This window comes from Colossoma macropomum, unplaced genomic scaffold (genome assembly GCF_904425465.1).
Source record: "Colossoma macropomum unplaced genomic scaffold, Colossoma_macropomum, whole genome shotgun sequence".
Lineage (NCBI taxonomy): Eukaryota > Metazoa > Chordata > Actinopteri > Characiformes > Serrasalmidae > Colossoma > Colossoma macropomum.
Genome location: NW_023494791.1, coordinates 7633323 through 7655022, shown reverse-complemented (window position 1 = coordinate 7655022; position 21700 = coordinate 7633323). Strand labels below are relative to the sequence as shown.

Genomic DNA, 21700 nt, shown 5'->3' with positions numbered 1-21700 from the left:
TTCGTTATTTATTTATTTGTGTTTTGGTTTCGTCTCAGGTGCACGAGCTCTGCGACAACTTCTGCCACCGCTACATCAGCTGCTTGAAGGGCAAAATGCCCATCGACCTGGTCATCGACGAGAGAGAAGGAGGCTCCAAGTCGGACAGCGAGGAGATCAGCAGATCCTCAGGGCCGCTCGATCAGGTACGCGCCTCCTTCGTCTCCTTCTCCCTCTTTCTCCTCCTCCTCTTCTTTGCTTGAGCTTATTTCCATACGATTAAAGGCCTTCAGCTTCCGCGGGAATGAAAATGTTTTTTTGGAATAATGTAGCCATTAGCGCTTCATTAAGGGGCTGATCCCGGATCCGACCCGAGGAGATTAAGCCTGCGAGAGCGCTGCCATAAACTTGACCTGCTTCGTGTCCATTTTAATTTAGTCGTCTCCCATCGCGCTTTTTTCTTCCTTTTCTCTTTTTTTCCCTCCTCCTCTGTCCTTCTTTCTTTTTTATCTATTATCGCATAAGCTAGAGGAGGGCGGTTTGTGTGTGTGTGTGTGTGTGAGAGAGAGAGAGAGAGAGAGAGAGGGAGAGAGAGAGGGAGAGAGAGAGAAAGAGAGAGAGAGAGAGAGAGAGAATCTCCAGAGAGCGTTAAGGCGATTCGGTGCAGCCAGTGCGCCGAGGCGTCTTGGATTTGCAGCCGCCGTTCACGCTTCATTAGCCGACTTGTCGCTGTGTTTTTCGACGTGGAGCTCACGCCCCTTCTGTGGGACGCCCCAGTATATTTAGACACTTTTCTGCTGTAATAAAACGCGTCAAGGTGCGTTTGGGTCGCTCGTAACCAAATGCGTAATTACGCACAGGCAAAAACAGAAGTTTTTGGGACTGATCTCTCATTATAGGATAACTGGTAGCTTTAGTAATAGTTCTGTCTCTAGATAAGCGAAGGTGAATGTCCGTAGTAAGTTGGATTAGCAGAGTTCCCCAACATAAAACGTAATGAAGCGATTAGGCTGTATCATTTGAGTCCATGAACTTCCATATGGCTGAGCGCTCGGATAAAAGCCCTAACCAGTCGTAGCTCCTCTGACGAGCCCGTCGGTCCCGGGCTTCTTTATGTGAGAGAAAGCCCTGTTGAACCGTGCCATTCATTACCGAGCCGAGACTGGGGATGAAACGACCTCTGGCTGCAGCTCCATCTCAGCTCTATTAGTGATTATGTTAATGAGCACATTGGCACACATAATACTTCATGTAATTCAAAGGGAGAGTTAAATAAGATAATGCCAATTGTGCTTTTGACTGTTTCTTTTGAGCAAAATTCTGTATGGGAGGGGGGAGGAAGTGGTTGTCAAGAGTCTGGAGCTGATAAATGTTTGAGATGATGAATTTCAGTGATAGAAATAGCCAAGGCCTATATGAAGCCCCATGGGTATCTAGGTATATAACTTGATAAGAGCAATTTACGCAGTGCTTGGGGGCACAGATTCAGATCTTTAATTGACTTTAGGATGAACGCTTGGCCTATATTCTCCTCGATGATGGCTTTTACGCTAAATGTCAATGCTGGTGTTATGTTTACAGTTTTCTTTTGTAATGAAATACCAAATTCACCAAAAGTTAAAAAAGCTAAAAGCCTCATGCGAGTTATTGACATATGTTTTTACCATGAGATAACATTGCAGGGTAAAGCTTGCCACTAGGCCGTGAAGGCACTTTTGGTTGACAGCTGGCACTACACAAGTCTGAGCATGAGCAATCAGTTGAATATATTTCTCTCTTTTTTTTTTAACCCTATATGTTTTTGTGCAACTTCAGGCTGCGTTTGTTAGCCGGCGACATCCTTAACGAATTTGCATTGTGTGCATTATCTTGTTCCGTATGTATTTTTAATATATGCCCTTGGGCATAAAGTTGAATTGGACTGGAAAAAATGTTCTTTGTGCAAATTCTCCACAAATGTTAACAAGAGGGAGAAGGGCGGCTCATTTATTCATAAACCAATTTATTCCAGCAAGAAGACTCCGGCAGAAGGGAGAGGGAGGGGGAAAAAAAATGTTTCGGGAATATACATAGAATTTATTAAACTCTTTGGTCCGGCTCTCGGCTGGCTTTTTTTGTTTTTCTGCGCACCCAAGCATCGTATCAATAATGTCTTCAGCTCCGGCTCGCCATTGTTTTGCACGGCCTGCGAGTAGTGAAAGATGGAGGGTGCCTCCCGACCAAAAGAGAAAAAAGAGAGAGGTGAAGAAGTCAGATCCTCTCTGCTTGTGAATGCCACCGAGCCAGTTTTGGAATTTACGTTTCTGCACTCCAGACCTCGCTGATAAAGGCACGGGCCCCCTCAGGTGCCATGTGAGTGGTGGGACTGCTAACCCCTCGCTCTCCCAGGCGTCTAAGCACACTGAACCTAACTTGTTTCTGCTCACGTCTAATGCAGTGCTTATTTCTTGGACAAACAAGACACGGGTGATGCAACTGATTAGTTGACATTGATATGAACCTTGACAAAATGCTATAACTGGTTCTGCTCTTATCTGTGCCGTCTATTGTGTCATAGTGTTTTTTTTGTGTGTGTGTTGGTGTAAGGATGGTGGCTCTTGGTAATGTGTTTACAGTGTAGGCCATTTGCTCTGTGCTGATGCTTACTCTGACAAGTTAAGTAAAGAGTGTGAAGACATTTGCATGGGCTGCAGCGTTTGCACAGTTGCCTTTAATTGCACAGAACACAAGGAGCGGCTCCGCCATTTGCTAATGAACTCAAAGCCTTAAAAACAGACTCCATGGTGCGGCAGTAGTTGCTGTAGCTGATCCATGGCTCTTTAGATTATTCCAGGCAGGCTGGAGAAGGTTTCAAATAATTGAAATGCTCTGCGGTGCCTGTTTTTAGACAGTTTTATACTCCTTCCATGAGATTTGTTTACACCAGAGTTTTGCTACATCCATATCCCATAATGTGTAGGAAAATTGCGCTTCAGGCCAGGACTGCTTTCATATCATTGTGCTGATATTGTGCTGTATCTGTGTCTTATCTCTTACTGTACTGTAGTGTTGCTCTCACTTCCCCATTTTTGTGGTTCTAGTAGTGTCTGTTGTGGTGTTTGTAGTTGGGCTAGTACACTTTACCGTAGGATTCAGTGAAGACAGCATTCATGCTCTTGCTTTCCTTAATCAATATCAGTTTTTTTGGTTTGTATTTTGATATTCTGAGCTTTGGTGATTGTGTAGCTGTGCCTTGCTGCTTTTATAGACCTTGTGCAATGCTTGAACAATTACAGTGATTGTGAATAATCATAGGCTTTGTGGCAGAAATTAGAGGTTGTGATCCCTCTCTCTTTCTGTGGACAAATGTAGGTCGCTGTCGAGGATTCAACAAGTGATACAAAGAGATAATCACGTGACTTTTTATTGTGTGTGTGTGCACGTGTGTGTGTGCTTCCTCTAGAATGTAGCATGGGAATTTCAATGGTGGTTTCTCTGATTAGTCAAATTCAAAACAGGCTATATTTAACAGCATGCTGGCTCTGGGTTAATATGGAAAGTTAATGAATTTTTTATATATACTATATACAAAACTTTTTCTTTCTTTTATGTATATATATATATGTACACATGTATATATGTATCTTTTATGTATATATATATATATGTATACATATATATATATATGTATCTTTTATGTATATATATACACATCACTGCTGTAGGAACAAACCCTCATATCTCTAACATGATAACTTTACAGGAGAAGCAAAAAACATACTTTACTTTTAATGTAAGTCAATGGAACCAGAAGTTTTTCCAAGTCATTTTGGGCTATTTCTTTTCATTCATTCATCATGAAATTCACACACAATGTAAAGGACAACAGGCATTTTCAAATTATGTCAAAACTCAAAGAGAGATACAAGGTTTTGTTCTGACAGGAGCAATATATATATATATATATATATATATGTGTGTGTGTGTGTGTGTGTGTAGAAGTCTGTCTATCTATCTACATATCTATCTATATACACACATATATATAGATATTTAGATAGATAGATGTGTGTATTATACTTGAAAAACAAATCTCAATGTTTTTCAAGTATAAAAAGTATAATATACATGTATATATGAATGAAACTCATTATTTTTCTACACATATTACTCATTATTCTACCAAACATTTACATATTTAGTACAAAAAACTTTTCTTGATTTTTCTTGTTATACCCAAGCTTAGATGTTTTTCGAGAAACTGAAGCTTTCAGCTTCCTCAAGCAATGCCTGCTTGTGTGGGGACGCGAAAGCTATTGTAATTAAGCAAGACGTGTGATTATCCTCTGGTGCCATTAAGAGTGACTCTACTTGTTCTAAAACTAGATATCACCCACAGGCCATGCAGAGATATTTTTCTCTCTCCAGAGACCGAAACCAACCAGATTTCTTCAGCAATTATCAAGTTTTCCCCCCCCTTTCTCCCCCTCCTCCTCCTCCTCCTCCTCCTCCTTTCCCTCTCCCCTTCTTTCTCCCTTTTGCATTGTGAGATTTGGGAAAGGAGTAGGTGTACGGGGGAGGGGATTGTTCTAGCCTTCTTGCTCTCGCTCTCTCACTCTCTCTCTCGCTCTCTTTTCCTTTTTCGGTGGCTGTGCATGCCATTATCAAAATCCTTTTATTTCCAAAGGTCCTCTAATATTTCAGCATGTGGTGAGTTAGCACCAGGCCCGAGCTAGCCGCCACATGCTCTGCTATCAGCTCGCAGGATCCTGCTCTTATCAACATGCGGAAGTAAACAAATAAACAAACAAGCGAGCTTCTAGCACAGATTTGCTTTCTTGGTCGCCGTCCATTCAGCTCATGTGTGAATCCCAAGCTGCAGCAGCGACTCAAAGGGGAGCCAGTGTTAGTCAGTTTGCTCAAGCACCCTTGCAAATCTCTTTCTGTGCTTTATTTTAGAGAGGAGAAAGAAAAGAATCTTCATTAGTGGCTGTCTTGTAAGGGCTAGGGAAAAAAACTCGCACTGCTCTGAGGCACATTCAGTCAAAAATGCATGAAAATGTAAACACATGCATGCTTGTGTGTTTTTTAACCCTATAAACCCTATATGTAAATATATAAGCAAGAGAGCGTTCAGCATTTCCTTTATTATAATAAAGGAATCGGGAGCCCAAGCATTCTTTGGTATAAATGCGGGGTGCACTGTGAGAAAAGGCAGCCCTGGCGTCTAAGTCCCAACACAATGAAAATGCAATGAATTGGAATGCCTCACCGATCATAGCGGAATCAGAATTTCCAGCAAGGAAAATCTTTTCATGGCGAATTAAGTGGCGGAGGAAGAAAATGGTAATGAAAAAAGAGAGAGAGAAAAAAAAAAGAGGCAGGCACAGATGACAAACGCTGCTCCCTGGGCTACGCGCTGCAGATTTAAGAACTTTAGCTAAAGCTACGCAGAATAGAATGTGGAAAATTGAATTTACTAAACAATTAAGCATTGAATTAATCTACATCCTGCACAGGAGAGGGAGAGAGAGAGAAGAGAGGGAGAGGAAAAACGCAGAGGGGGAGGGGAAGGAGGGGAATAAATCCTAGCCAGCTCATTAGAAGGACAGTGAATATATCAAGCGTGTTGTAGCGCTTTGTCCAGCCACCATCCTGAGCACCTCTCTGGGATGTTTTCTCAGGCCTACGTACAGCTTTTACCTACAGCTGCTGCGTTTGTTCTGGGTGGCCTGACGGAGCGCCCCCTCACGTTCTGCTGCTCTGTGATCCGGGCGTTTTCTATTAATTAGCCGTTAGATCAGTGGTGGCCAGGAGTGGCCGACCGGTTATAAATAGACTGGAGTGTACCCTGGAGATGTCACTCACCCTCGGCTAAGCCCCTCCCCCGTTCCCAGGGGCCCCCACAGCAAACCTCCCGCAAGCCCCACTGCTCTTTTGTTCAATTACAGTTAATGCAATAGTTTGCCATTTTCTCCTTCTAATTATATTTTCAAGTGGGATTTGTTGCGCATAAGAAAAAAAAAAAAAACATCCTTTTGCATGGTGAGGCGCTGGGGTTTCAGAGCCTGGCATTCTCCATCCCCAGGGTGCTGTACCATTCTTTTCCACAAAGCTCTGAATAAACAAGTTCCCTCCATTTTCCCCCCTCTGTCCCCCCCTCATTCTCTCATTCTCTTTCTCTTTCTTTTTTGAAAAGCTGGAGTTGTGGAAGCTGGCAATTTCTGCTTTAACAGTTTGCTCTCTGAGCATATGTTCTAAATTACCTCTTACAGCATACTTTTGGTATGCTGCAGAATACAGAATACACTATTTTTTTTTCTTTTGACTGTTTTTTTTTTACAGCATTTTCTCTCAGTGCTAATACATTGTGAGCGGCTGGCACGAGCACCAGGCTCTATTGGAGATAGAGCAAAAATATTTACATTGCAACTTTTGCAGGGAGCGTTGGAAAAAAATGAAATGATCAGAGCCGGTCTAGATTGTTCTGTACTTTTACCGTGTTATTGAAAATAGTCTTCCTAACATTTGGCGTTCATAATATGACTAAACAAACCCATTAGCGTCATTAGCAGCACAGCATCTGTTGAGTTTTATTATATTCCGTTATATTTCATAGGCCGTCTGCATGCCATTTCCAAGTATCCGTTTCCTTCCAGCATACATTTATGGAACATGGAAATTGTACGTTTTAACCCAACATTGGTCACTTCGGCGCTACAGCTTGTGTAGTGTATTTATTGCTAACATCAGTTGCTTAGACAGTCCTCCCTCCAGTCCGCAGAAGATATCTTCTACGTGTTCTTCCTCTCCGAGCTTGTTTTCCTCCTGCGCCGATGTTACTTTTAGCCGGTGATAAGAGGCAACATCTGTTGTGTGTTGTATGGGGTGAGGAAGCCCTGCATGGGGCTGAGGGCTCGCAGGCCCCCGGCTCTCCATTGTCCAGGCCTCTTGCTCTTTATCCTGGTGTCTCTTCCATTTGCCACATCGCATCCGCCCAACAGCTGACACTCCTCACCCATTATACACCTAAGCGGAATTGTCAATAAGATTTCTTCATCGTTTTTTTTCCCTCCCTCCTCCCTGCTATTCCGTCTTACAAGGAGAGTGGAGGCTCTTATTTGATTTCGTTCCGATTCAGAAGGCCTCAGTACACACACACACACACACACACAGAGTTGTCCCTCACACGCACACACACTCCGTCTGAGATATAAGGGAAGTGTCTGGCTGGTCCTTTTCTCGCTCACTGCTGTGCTGTTAGCCAGCGTGTTAGGAGCTGCAGGCTTTCAGGCCACTGAAAACAGCTGCCTTTCCTTCATTCACACGGCATTGCATTTTCCATTCAGGACTATGGATCTCCTGCCTTTGGTAATGCAAGATCATTATTATCCTCTTTTCTTATCCGCTTTTTCTCTGTTTATGTCTTGTGTGCCTCACAGTGTCTGTTCAGGTTTAAATAGTTGCTGATTTACAGTTTAGTTAGTACAGTTGTGTGCAAACGTTTGGGCACTCCGGTCAAATCCCATGCAAAAATAAGTGCACATCTTCTACAGGGAACACGTTTTAATGCACAGATACTGTTTGTTTGCTGAATATTATGCATTGAGAAAAGTATAACATTTGGTCTGTGCAAATGTTTTGGCACATTTTGTGTTTTACACTCTCAGAAATAAAGGTAGTAAACTGTCACTGGGGCAGTGCCCCTCTTGTCACTGGGGTGGTACCATTGAGGGTACATCTCAGTACCTTTAGTCAGGGAACATAACTGTACCATAATCCATTGAAATTATATTTTCTAAGTTGTACTGACTCCACACACCCCGTCTCGTCTCCAGGCTTTTTATTTTATTGTTCTGTTTTTAAACATTCAGTTATGAAAAGGTACAAATACAAACTTGGTATAAACTTATTTAAGGTTCACAACTGGACCTTAAAACCACTGGTGTACCTTTAAGGGTACATTTACATTGTTTGTACCTTGATGAACATGCACAGCACCTTTATTTCTAACAGTGTATGCTTTATTATTTCCAATATGTTAAACTCACCAAATAAATAAAAATTGTGCACTAAAATCAACAAAGCTTTAACTGAGACTGTTAAACTTGTACACGACTGTATGTTTAATGAGAGAAGCTTCGTTTTGGGCTTGTAGGGTTGTAGTGAGAGTTGTAGTGAGTGGTGCTGGGTTTTAGGCAGGGCATGGGAAGAGTCTTCTGTACTAAAAAACAGCTAAATGAAGAACATCTGATAGCGCTGGCTGTCTTTGTGATGTGGGAGTGCATTGAGCTCTTATCTATGTGCTGAGTCCCGGCGGACTGATGCCTAACTGTATGCTCTCTCTCTCTCTCCCTCTCTCTCTCTGTGCAGACCTCATGGAATAGAGACCATGACGACACAGCGTCCACACGCTCCGGGGGCACACCGGGACCCTCCAGTGGTGGACACACATCACACAGTGGTGACAACAGTAGCGAACAAGGTAAGGAGTCTCAAAAAACTTTGTTTTGTGTGGATGCATACATCCAGGGCTACTCCAACACTACTGCTCTATAGCCATTCAACTGCTGTCCCCCTACTGTGGGAGCTTTTTGATGGCAGCTGAGAAGATTGAGAGCTGAAGCAGATGTTGCAGAGAAAAGTAGGGCTTCTTCTTTTTGCAGGGGGCTTCGCTTGAGCCTATCAGCTGGTTGTGATAAGTCTGTGTGCACTAATGAGGCTTCTTCCAGGCCCTGAGTCACAGGCCGGACGGACAAGACATCCGACCGAGCCGCTGGCGATGACAGTCCAAGTGAAGAGCTCCTCAATCACAGGGTTTTATTTACTCCCTGTTTTTATTCCAGCCGGAGCCTCTGGAATGTCTCTGTTCAGGCAGCGGCAATATGAAAAGCAGTTATAGACATTGCACATCTCTTTGGTCTACACATCAGCCTTTAGTTTGCAGTTTAAATCGGAAAGTCTGGTTCTCTTTCGTGCATCAACGTAGCACAAAAAAGTGGATAATCTGCAAGAAAAAGTTTGCAGGAAACCTTTCCTCAAAAGTAGAATAGTTTCTTGTAAAATGTCTCTCAAAATTCGATTTTTACGAGGCTGAAGTCGCTTCTTATTCACCAGCTTCTTAAATGGTGCCTGAGGTGCCAGAATGTAACTGCTGCACTATTTAAGGTGGAACAGGAAAATTCGAACAAGAAGCTGGTGAATAGGAAGCGACTTCAGGTTCACAACTTTTTAGTGTTTGACTGTTTCTTGATGCAGATTAAACATATCAGGAAACCAGCTGGAGTGATTATAAACGCAAATAGGTCAGTTCGTCTCCAAATCCTCGATGCTCGTCTTAAATTTTTCTCTGTGCCGTTCCGTTAGCTACTAGCTAGGCGAGACTGTTATCGTTGCTATGGTGACCAGCAGTCTGCATGCCAATCTTCAGGGTCAAAAGTTGGTGAATTAGCAGTTATAGGCTACTTTAACTCCAGTGTGTATGACCATTTATTCCTCAAACTGTGTTCAACATTGGTTATTCACAAAAATGTACATTTCTAGCATGATGTCACAGTGTACGTCACCTATGTGCTGGCAAAAATGTAAGCGCCCCCAACTTAAAACACATCCCCGGTGGTTACTGAATAGTATATAGTAGTTACTGAATATTAAGTCCTTAGATTAATAACTGCAATTTGAGGAGTTAATTAGCACCCCACTTTTCTGTGTGTGGCTGAAGGGGTCTGAGGAAGAAGCAAAGGGGCTGGTTTCAAACAAACTGTAGGCAAAAAGCAACTTCATTTATTATTGAAGCCTGTGTGAGGGCAGCAGTCCGAAGGCCTGGGCAGCCGGCAGGCAGAGCAGAATGGGAAGCAGAAAGGACCGCATTACGTTCCAGATGACTGAGCGGCGATTTCTATACCAGCCCTGGCCCGGGCTTTTCTTTTCTTCTTCTCCTTTTTTTTTTACTCCTCCTCCCCTGGCTGGAGAAGGAGGGCGATAAGAGGAGAGTGGCCGTCAGATGGCTGATGACTAATGGTCCAGGCGGCACGCTGCGCTCTGATTGGGCCGCTTAATGAGCACATTTTGTGCGGGCTCGTAGCTCCCGCTCGCCACTGACCTTTGCTCTTTATTGACCAAACTGACACTTCATTTTTCACATACTTCCAATTATAGCTGGGCCTTTAATGTCGCCCCCTCCTCTCCCCAACCTTCTCCAATCCCTTCACCTAGACCACTTTTGTGGCCGTGTTTTTGTTTGATTATTTTTCTGGTGGCAGAAAACATGACCAGAGCTGGACATGAAGCCATTGTGTGTATGTATCTTTGTGCAGCCCCTCGTTCGAAAGGGTCAGGCCTTGCTGAAGCAGTGTGGCACTGCATATGTGTTGCTCGAAGCTGTTATGTGGGGGGCGTTATGCTAATGTGGGTTAATTACTGATTGTGGAAAGTAGCAGTATTAACCGTATTAGCATGTTCTGTAAGGAGTCACTTCATAATCCCAATAAGCGCATTATTATCCTTTTGGCTGAGACACTCATGCCCATTTTCCCCTGTCCCAAATGGCCTCTCCTTCCCTCCCTCCCTCCCTCCGTCTCTCCCTCCCTCTCTCTCTCATAGATTGTTTCCTCACTGACCTTTTCCGTCTCTCCCTGCTCTCCCGCTTCCTTTCACTGCACACATGTCAGTGAGTTCCTCTTCTCTATGTGCCTGCGTGCACCTAATAAACATCTCCATGTCCATCTTCCAAGGCAGCACAGCCTAAAGAAGTGCTCTTGCACTAGGCTTTCTTACATACCGAAGCATTGGAGCCCACATGCTTTTACCATGTAGCTAACAACCATTAGCAAAATGCTTCAAACGTGCTTTTAACACCAGGGCCGAATGACTTGGGGAAGATATGTAGTTTTTCCATAGTATTGTAAGTATGATTTAAATTGTGAATATTTTCTTCAAATTAAGGCCCAAAGGGGTTTTTTTTGTCCAAGAGCTTCTGGACGTCCATTTCTTTGGGCTTGTAGCTCAAGCGCTAAATGTAGTTCACCAGACAGCCAGTTAGTTGTGGTTGTGCTGTCTGTGAATGAAGTAAAATACAGTATTTTACTGTGAAATTTTAACGCACAATTTCTATTTAACTGCTGAATTTAACACACTGGAAAAGAAAAATTGTAAAAAAGGTGTAAAATATGCTACAACTCAAGCACAGGCCACATTTTGTGTGTTTCCCCCACTATGTTAAATTCAACAAACAAACAATAATTTTACATTCAATTGTGCCGATATATGTCCCCTTTTCCTACTTCACCAAAACTTGGAATTTGGCCATGGGTGCCCAAACTTTTGCAAACGACTGTAAAACTTAAAACTTGTAGGTGGTAATTAAAACCGCAGCTCTTATCATTTTAAAATTGCTCTTTCAAATTGCAATTTCGATTTAAAATCGATTCATCTTTCTTCCCTACATTGCACAACTGCATAACCATAAATAACCAGGAGAAATATTCATATGATTTATATGATATTCGTGATGCACTCCTAACAATAAAGGTGCACTTAAGGGCTCTTTGGAGTGCCAATGGAGGTTCTTTGAGAAACCCATTTAAAGTTTCAAGAACTTCCACATAATGTGAAGTTCTGTACCAATTAAACAACTCTACATCCAAGCCAAGAACCATTCAGTAACCTTTATTTTTAAGACTGTAATAAACATTGATGTGGTTATTATTCATAATGTGCCTTCAAACATAAAAACGCTGTGATCCCTAATGCAACATTACCATAAGTTACAATTACACATGATAATGTGTTTATGGTATTATAACCACTCAATGTTTCCGAGATCTTATGAAGCGCCTTCTCCATATGGAGGAGAGAGAGAGGGATGGATTCTCTGCATAGTTCATTTATGATTGTAAGGCTCTCCTAGCGAGCGTTCCCTCCTCTTTAAAAGAGTCCAGCCAAGACCCCATCCAGTCCTTCTTTAATTAGAGCCTGTCTATTAGCGCAGGCGGCTCTCCGTAGCACATACGTACCCGCCTTTGTTTGACTGCTGCCCTCTCAGGGGACTTGTTGTGGTATTGTATCTGGGATCCCACTTATTTTAGTGAGCGTTCGAGAGCCTTAGAGGGCAAAAGAAAACAAATCATTATTACGGGCCTCCTATTTCCCGACCAAAGAGCAGCGAGGGTTCTTGGCAAGGCCAGCGCCCGCCCAGATTAAAAAGAACACCCTTGGGCCACAGAGAGGAGAGGAGGGATAAGAATTTTAACCCTACCAGGAAGGGCCTGGGCTCAAAGAGAGGACACACACGTATCCAGACAGAGCACGCTGAGTGTTTTGAAAAGCTTAGGGTTTCCTCCGCCTCTTCAGAGAGCGCAGGGCCGAGGTGATGACTACAGGAGTCCGATATGTATCAGCAATTACCAGGACCCATTTGCAGAAGTCCCCCCCTCCACTAAGCGTGCCAAGTCAAATAGTTCCTGGGAGGCTCTTGTTATTGTCTGCATAAATTTACATGAAGAGCTGCAGACTGAAAGTATATAGAGAGGAGCCCGCATGTGCCGCTCTAAGAAACCAACTTCTTGAAACCAAACCACCAAACTCAACAGCAATGATTTTTGATGAACATGGCTATTCAGGCATGGAGCAAACAACAACGATGATTCAGACTCAAGCACGTGCTTCTTACCCAATACTGGGTGGTGCTAAATGTCCCCATCTGTTGGAGAGAGGGAGATGTTATATTTCATTCCTGCCTGACACTGGATTCTGAGTAGAGAAAAGTGCTGGAGCTGCATGCATCTGATCATTATTTTGCCAGTTTGATTCCCAGCAAGCAAGTGCTGTTGTCGACAGCTCCCATCGACTCGCTTGCCAGTTTGCCACAAGCCTCTGTGAAGGTCAGACCAAGCAAGAGTCCTCATTGGCCCTGAGCTGCCTCTTCCGTCCAGCGATTGGCCGGATTTCGGAGCTATCCGGTGGATGTAGCCTTGCACAGGATGTCAATCAGTAGCACTGCTGTCCAAGTCCCACCCACAAGGCCCTCGCTGCACGTTCTTGTCAAAGTCACTCGTTAATTGAAACGATTGTCCAGCAGACCGGAAGAGTCCAGCCTCTCTGGTTCCCTCTTCATCTGTTTCTCTCTCTCGCTCTCTCTCTCCCTCTCTCTCCCTCTCTCTCTCTCTGAAGGAGCATGCACATGCTTGGGTTACTTCCCGTGCCCTCGCCCCCAGCATCCTGCCTTTAGCAATGTACAGAGGGGTTTTGGTTTTTTGAGCAATAGCTTGGTGAAAAGTCTAATCTTATGCTTACTTTTAACATAGTTGATCGACCAAGACACATTTGGTGTCTAAAGTTTGCTTATTTTGTTTTGCACTGGAGCTGAGGTAATGTAGATTACAAGCAAGGAAACCTCATATCAATTAGTATTACAGTAACATTTATGGCATTTGGCGCTCTTATCTAGAGCAACTTACAATTGGGAGTCTTGCCCAAGGACTCGTATAGGTACAGCATAGGGTGCTTGTCTAGGCAGAGGATTGGACCCCAATCTACAGCATTAAAGGCAGAGGTGTTCCCCAGTACACCATACCAACCACTTTGTATAGTAACTAAATGATCATACACTTCCCCAAACTGTAATTCTATCTCAAATAGACTTGCTTATGTGGTTTCTGACACTGTATGACCTGACATTATCTATAAAACTGGACAATAGTATGTCACAAAGTTAAAAACAGTTGTAGCTGCAATGCAAAGCCTGAATTTTCTTTTTTTTAATAGATGACAGTATACATGCAGTTTGCATGATGCTAACTGGTGAGATATAAAGTTTCAGTACTTGTTAGTGACATTAGCCTTGTCTAAAGCTAGAAAAGCAACAAACATGTCTTAGTTAATAGATTATATTTGGGACAAGGGGTAAATGGTGTAAAAAGTAGTTTTTTGCCTGTTTTGAGTCGCCATCTCTCTCTCTGCCTCTCCCTCTATTTGCTCCCCTTTTTAATCGTGTCTCAGGAGTGCATGCATGCCTCCTGCTTTAGAGTGCTCCGAAGGCTCGCCGTTTTCATTCAAGAGAAGGTGGCTGGGGTCGGCCCTGCCTGCCTGCCATGCTTTCCGCTTTGCATGCAGATGTGTGTTGTGCTGGGAGCAGAAGCTGGATGAGCTCCCTTCTCTGCCAGCCACACTGCGGCAGCGCAGTAATCTAGTTAAATCAGAGGCCTAATGGCTGATAAAAGGTGTGTGGTTTTCAGAGAGGGCCAGGATCTGAGGCAGGTACCAGGCAATGCAAGCAGCTCCTGCTGTTTCGCACTCACATGTGCATATCAAACACACACATACACAAACCCAGGGCAGAAAAGAAAAGCTGTGAGAGAGAAAGAGAGCATTGAAGCAATGGCAGCTAAACGCAGAGAGGCTTTATTGTTTGGAAATGAAGGCATTCGTTGCGCAAACAGGAATATCAGAGACAGTGTTTCTAACAGTATGTCAAGAAGACTGCGCTCTCCACCCAGTTCCAGATCTTCTAATGATTTTCTGACTTTCACACATTCAATGAAACGGGCTAAATTTAGCTCTGATAGCTCACCGATAGATGACGCGAGATGACGTCAGGCATCAGCAGTGCTGCGGCTGTTTGTTTAGCGGTTTTCATGGTGACACTCTGCGCAGAGAACTCTTCTACACACGCGTCCGGTTACCTGGAGAGTAGACGCTGTGTCCAATCTCGACCTCCCACTCACCTGTTAAACCGTCAACACACTTTACAGCCCCAGCAAAATCTCGGTAGCAATGCATCAACTGACAAGCGGCCGCTTGCTTCTGCTGAGAGTTATTGCTGCCGATGGCTTTATGGCCCTTGCTGCTGATAAGGCCAGGAGCAGGCCCTGCGCTCTCATGCTAAAAAAAGGGGAAACACGGCAGGTTCCCACAGTACAGGACAGTTTGACTTTTGGATTAGGCCTAGGGCCCTCCACTGTGTGGGAACAAAAAGGGAAAAGTGAGAGAGGACAAGCAAACAAAACCCCCTCCTTCTTTTACTCCCTATATATCAAACCTCTTCCCAGTCACTCTCTTCAACTGGCTTTTATAGCACTGCTTGAGCACCTTGTCTCAGGGCAGATAATGATCATAAAGCTGCAATGATACACTGTCAGTGTGATGTTTGCTCTGAGATTTAGCTGTTTCTGGAGTGCTACCTCCTCCCCTTTTTCCCCCAATCTGGCCATGTGAACCTTGGAAACTCACATGGTGTTGAGCTAGCATAAGGGGCTCTTTCTAGTTCTCCCCATTCTAACCATCTCCCTCTTTCATGCTGTTTTTTTCTGATTCTGGCTATTGTAGGAATCCTTTTGCCCTCTTTTAATGCTTTAAGAATGTTTTGGCTGGCCTGCTGCGAGAAGAGTTCTGCTCCATGGAAATCAGAACTCATTTTCTATGGGATGCTCCTCTTGAGAAAGGAAGCAAATGTTATATTTAGCCCACATGCTATAATTGTGGTGTGTTAATGATGTAGACACTTTGTATCTCCCTCAGTGTTTACAGGAAGTCCTCTTCCAAAACTCTTAACCAAGCGCTTCTTCTTTAGCCAAGACCAAATTGCTGGTGTTTGCAAAATGCTGCCTCCACAGACGCCCACTTTGCTCATTTGGTGGTCCTTTAGGCCTCCAGCTCTAAAGAGACATTCCTATAAACAAAATGAGCATTACACAAATGCCATCAATTTATTTTCAGATCAGTGTGGTTGATCCGTGGATCTTCTTGAATGATCAAAAAGAGAAAAAACTGTATGTAGAATAGTGTCTGTTGACAAGTCAGGGTACAGCATTTCCACTCTATCAGGAAAAAGCAGATTTGGGGCACTAGGTCTATATGTGGATATGTGTGTTACTCAGGGCTGGGATTTGCTCCAGCTCGCCGGGAAAGCCCTTCGCCATTCCCCCAAGTTCCCCTGCACCTCTCTGAGCACGGCTTTGTAGGAATTTGACAGAAATCAGCTTGGCTCATCGCTGACGTGTCACAGCGCATTAGATCTGGCTGCAGAAAGACCTGAGTGAACATTACTCAGCATGGCCCACAAGGACAGCCAGGCATGGCAGACCTCCATCAGATACATGTTACTCCGCTCTCCAGGAAGAAAACGCTGATAGCACTGGGACAGATACACTATCGCTGTTCCACGAGCCTAATGGCAAGAAAAGCAAGGGAAGAAAGACAGCACGCCAATGAAGAGAGGAACTGGAAGTGACGGCTAACAAACAGGCCTTAACACTTTGTTCAGGCGCTCTTGTTTGGCAGTGTGGCACGTGGTTTATGTAGGTCTTTGGTAAGAGATTAGCCAAGTCCACCTGTGCCAAGGAGAGATGGCTCTCAGCTAAGCTCGTCCTTTAAAAAAAAAACTTGCCTCCTCGACCTGTTTGAGAGGTGCCGGCCCGGTGTGAGGCAGGATGAGCACCCGAGAGGTTGTTTCCAAATAAAACAAGATTAAAATGTATTAGTCTTTCAGCAGCCGTTACAGGGAAAAACATTAACCCAGCAGGATAATCCTGTGGTGATCAGTGCATGAATGCTCTCTCTCTCTCATTCTCCCTCTCTCTCGGAGGAGGAGGAGGACGCCAGCAGGCTTTTTTTATTAGCAGTATCACAGTGGTTGGAGTCCAGCTTAAAGCCACAAACAGTATTGTGCTAATTTTAACCTCCAAAGAGGATGAGGATGAATGGCCTGCTGCTAGTTTGCCATATGCTGCCCTGCCGATAATGCTGGGTGAGGAATATTTTCCTGCAGATAGCAGCGTGCGTGAGGTCCTGAGCCTTTTTGAAAGGCATGTGAGCGTTTAATGAAAGATATGAGGAGGATGGAGTTGGGTAAATGTCCAAATTGTTCTTGCTGATAGTCATTGGTTTCTCTCTCTTGCCCTCGGAGAGTTTGGTAGTCTCTGAAGCCTCATAACTATGGCTGAATGCTTAATCTTGGTCAGACAATTGAGAACAGATTCTCTTTGTCTCAAATTTGAAATAGTTTAACTACACTCTCAGAAAAAGAGGTACTGAACTGTCACTGGGGCAGTACCCCTCTTGTCACTGGGGTGGTACCCTCAAGGGTACATCTCAGTACCTTTAGTCAGGGAACATAACTGTACCATAATCCACTGAAATTATATTTTCTAAATTGTACTGACTCCACACACCCCGTCTCGCCTCCAGCCTTTTTATTTTATTGCTCTGTATTAAAACATTAGCCTAAATGGGACAAATACATACTTTTCACCTGGAAAAAACTTGGACCTTAAAACCACTGTTGTACCTTTGAGGGAACATTTACAATGTTTGTACCTTGATGAACGAAAAACGTACCTGCGCAGCACCTTTATTTCTAACAGTTTAGGGGTGAGTGATACGACGGCATTTTATCATTATCATGATGATTTTTGTTATCGTGATGATTTTTGTTATCGTGACACACAATATGCTTTTATGAGCATTCTTTTAATATTGTCTGTAATTAAAAATATACTGACCAGCTGCACGTTTCGTTACAAAGTGGGCATAATTAGTTCTGTATAATTACATTTAGTGCAGCATAGTATGGGAAAAGTTGAATAGTATTCATTGCATTCACAGTTTTGGTAGCAGCTTTTAAATGTGATACTATTATTGTTACATTTTGTCTATGTGTCTAAATGTGTATCGTGAAAATGTATTTAAGTATCATGATATACTATTTTTTTTTTTAATTACTACGAAACTGATACCCAAGTTATGTAATTATGAGGGTGAGGAATTAAAGTGCAAACTCACTTTAAGTAGCTAATTTGAACAAATTTGAACCTCCAACATTGTGAAAAATAGACACAAGACAAAAAGTAAGTAGACAAGAAGTAACAGAAGTTTGCAGAGTTGTATTGAGGCACCCCAGAAAGCCAATTTCATGTGAGCCGATGTTCTCCCAAAGGTGTGTGCTTCGTGTATATGGCCAGGAGCTGCTCACTGTGAGGGGATTATTTACTGAGTATTGGTGGGGAGTGAAGGCAGTGGAGAGTGGCCTTTGCGGGGAACTGTGGTCTGGTAGAAAAGGGCTTTTTTAATGGGAGAGTACTACTGTGTTAACAACTGGGCAAAAGCTTGACCCAGGACTGACCTTTCCTAAACAACTCCCCCTTCAGAGCTCCAGGCCAGTCTTTTGACATGGATACCTGTTGAAGGGATTTAGGGGGAAGAGATAAAGGCCTCTTCAAGCCTTTTTTCTGAAGATTTAGGGAGTGAAAGAAAGATAACAAACAAACAAAAGTGTGTGTGGTTGGGTGGGGGTGTGCGGAGGGGGTGTGTTTACTTTAATGTGTGTTGAAGAGAGAAAGAGAAAGAGAGAGAGAGTGTGTCAGGGCTTTTAGCTGGCTTTGTTTACGAAACACGCACTCTGAGTGGTAACCCGATCATTGCCCAGCGCTCGAAGCTTGAATGAGTCAAAGAAAGGCAGGAATGGGAGAGATTCCCAAGTTGATAACCTAAGAAATGTAAAGGTTGTGACCAGTGGAGGCACAGGGGGTCCCTGGAGCTTTTCTCTGCTCTTTGTGCCAAGTGTGTGTGTGTGGGGTTCTCTCGGGTGGAGGTGTGTATTGTAACGGTATCACTTGTGTCCAGCCGGACCGTGCCCAGCTGTGGTCAGGAAGCAGGCACGGGGGCTGCCTCTGCTTCCTCCTCTTCCAACCCAGAGCTTATCTCCTCAGCTCACCCCCAGATAGAACTACAATTCCCTCACATCCCTTCTCTGCTCCACTTCCTGTGGCCACAGCGAGCACACTCTGATGTGAGGGGGGGGGGAGGTGCCTTCATTAAAGTTAATGTGGCATGCATAGGGCTCACGTACATGCTCTTTGAATGAAAAGCAGCCTATCAAAGCCGGAACCCGCTGATGGAATGTTTTTTCTTGTAAAAAAAAAAACCTAATAGAGTCATCTTTTTTCTGTTCCTACCCTTTTTTTTAAACATAACCCCCCAGCCAAACCCCCTCCTCATATACAGGGGCTGATTAGATGTAATTCTGCCTTACAGTGGGCCCTCCATGTTAACTCCATTGAACAATTTCAAGGGGAGCCAAGTGGGCTATTATTAGCAGCGAAACGTTCCTGTATTATCAACTGTACTCCAGCCCAGCGGAGAGCGATACTCCGCAAAAGGGGAAAATCCCTGCCTATTAGAGCACTTATCTTGGCCAGTGTCATTTAGATAGCCACCATGTGGAAAATTATCTGCCAGAAGCCAATAATAAAGGCTGCTTCGCCCGACCACAGGGCCTCCAGTTCCGTTTCGTTCCTCGCCAAAGCATGCCAAAGAGGAATGATGGAACGACGCAGAGAAAGCCTTTCGTTTCCGAGCGACGGTCTTCGGCCTGGTTCTGATATTGCGAAACTGAGAGGGGGCTAAGCTGAAATCCAAAAGATTAATTGCAGAAATTTCATTTAACATACACGCTCAACTATGCTCTTGTTTAGAGTAAGAGGAGGCTTTCTTGGCCTTATTGTCCCATGTGGGTATTCTTCAAGATGCAACGCTCTGGAAAATGTGGTGTTTCAGAACACGCTTTCAGCAGATTAGTTTGATTCGGGCCAGATTGTTGCAGTATTGTTGTTGCGCTAGAAGGCAGAAAGGCCTCTCAGCTTTTTGTTGTCAGTTGTGTATTTTTTTTTATTTTTATTTTATTTTTTTAAACACTCTGCTCTTGGCTGTCCGGCCTGGATTGATATTGAACAAAGCTGGCCTGGAGAAGGTGTCAAAAGCTGTCTAAGACAGAGGGAGTGAAAAGAGTATGTATGAGGAGTGTGTGTGTGCCAGTGTGCGTCTCAATGGAATCCAAGTGCTCTTAAAGCGTTCCCGTTTGAACCTCTGCGGCCTGCCTTTTCTCCCGCCTTATATCTTCAGATTAAAAAAAAAAACATTACAAAGGAGAAAAAATCAATAGTTACACAGTAAAAGTGCTCGACATGAAAGGGTAAACTCACCGCCCTGCACTGCCATTCGACCACCACCCCACCCCCACCCCCCCGACACAGGGACTGGAGTAGGAAAGAAAGGGTAGAGAGGAGGAGGAGGAGGAGCAGGAGGTAAAGATAGAGAAAGAGAGAGCGAGAAAGAGGGGGCTGGCAGAGTTAATGCTGTGTTTGTGCCCCTGGGCCCCAGTGCGTTTTCCAACGTGTCGGGGGCTCCGCTGGAAGTGACCCTTACACAGACACGGACGAGAGAGAGCCGTAACATTTGCAGTGACATTTTTGCCATCACCTATGGGTATGTCAGGCGCCTGATCCCAGAGACCTGGGAATATGCATGAAGGGCTCACAGCTAGGCCCACTGTGAGTAATGAGAGATGGAACAATGCTAAATATGGGATACATTAAACACACATTACAGCACAGGTAGCAGCAGCCACTAGAAATGATCAGGAGTCTGCAGTTATTGTTTGTTTTCATGTTACGACATTACAATTTACCAACTCGCCACCTGTCAACATTATTAGTGAACATTTTGGATCTCTGAACAGTCATTATTTACTTTGTTATTGAAAATGAATTGCCTTGAATTGTGGATTGTAATTACGATCCACCAAGGATTAGCATCTATTCTGTTCCTGGTAATTATAGAAGAGAAAAAGAGAACAGATCTGTGTTCATCTGCTTTCAACAACTGTATGTTTTGCGTTCATATACAAATACACACAGCGATGCAGTGGAATATCACAGCAAAGGTTCTTGAGTACTCTTCAGCTTTTCATGTATGGGCTTGTAGAAAGGTCTTGATAGTAGATACGTAAGACTACAAGGTGGCAGGATTCTAGAGTTGTAGTGCCATATCGTCACATTTGGGCATGTTACTAATCACTGGAGAAAGCCTGCATTAGGGCCTTTTGCAAAACTTATTGACACTAACATCAAATATAGATCCCCAGATTCAGCCAAACGTCCACCAAAGAGATACAGTGGTATGCTACGGTTTGGGGACCCTGGCCAAATTACATGTTTTGTTGATTTTCTAAGTGAACAAACTTCTGTATATTTTAATACACAATTTCTGTTTATTTGCTGAATTTATATTGGGGGAAAAAATAAACAAAAGATGTGTTAACTTATTTCCACTTAGAAAATCAACAAAATATGTAATTTAACCAGGGGTATTCAAATTATTGCGTACAATAAGAAGTCATTCAACAAGCTACAGTAGGAGATATCAGTGCAAAGAAATGGCAAACACTGTTTATACATTTAAAACACACAGCAAAAACCTGAAAACGAGATATCACAACCAGTCAGCATCCATTTTCTCAAAAAATTTACATGATAGTTTGTTGGTGGAAGAAAATGCTACACATTGGCAAGCTGGGAATCGCTAATTAGCCCAATATCTCTAATTTCACATGAAAAAACCGCCAAGAATTGAGTATTATGCTATTTTTATGTTTAGGTGACCTAGACAGATTTAGCCAGAAAAGCTGGTGACCGGTGACAGAAAAGTGATGAGCAGTTATTGGCTGGCTGTTTGTGGGCACTGCTGAAAAATGCATGCCGGGGCCCTGGGAGTGCAGCAGCCGCTTTGAAACTGTGAGCGTCTCTTGTTGGAAATTCTGCCACAGGAATTCCTGCATGTTCTGAATATTTTGAGGTGGGAGGTGCTTGTGACCCATGCAAAAGCACCCCCCCCCCACCACACCATGGCCCATTCTAACCATGTGAATGGCCTGAATACAATAAACGGCGCTTTATCTTTTTTTACCCTC

The 21700-nt window shown here is 43.7% G+C and overlaps 1 protein-coding gene across 2 annotated transcripts in view; it reads left to right on the top strand.

The window, feature by feature from the left end:
• meis1b (Meis homeobox 1 b) overlaps positions 1-21700 on the top strand; it is a 76045-nt gene that overhangs the window by 5022 nt on the left and 49323 nt on the right. For both annotated transcript variants that reach the window (XM_036573742.1, XM_036573741.1), the window contains exons 6-7: positions 39-185; positions 8332-8443. In XM_036573742.1, coding sequence (XP_036429635.1) covers positions 39-185; positions 8332-8443 — 259 coding nt within the window. The remainder of the gene's footprint in view (positions 1-38; positions 186-8331; positions 8444-21700) is intronic.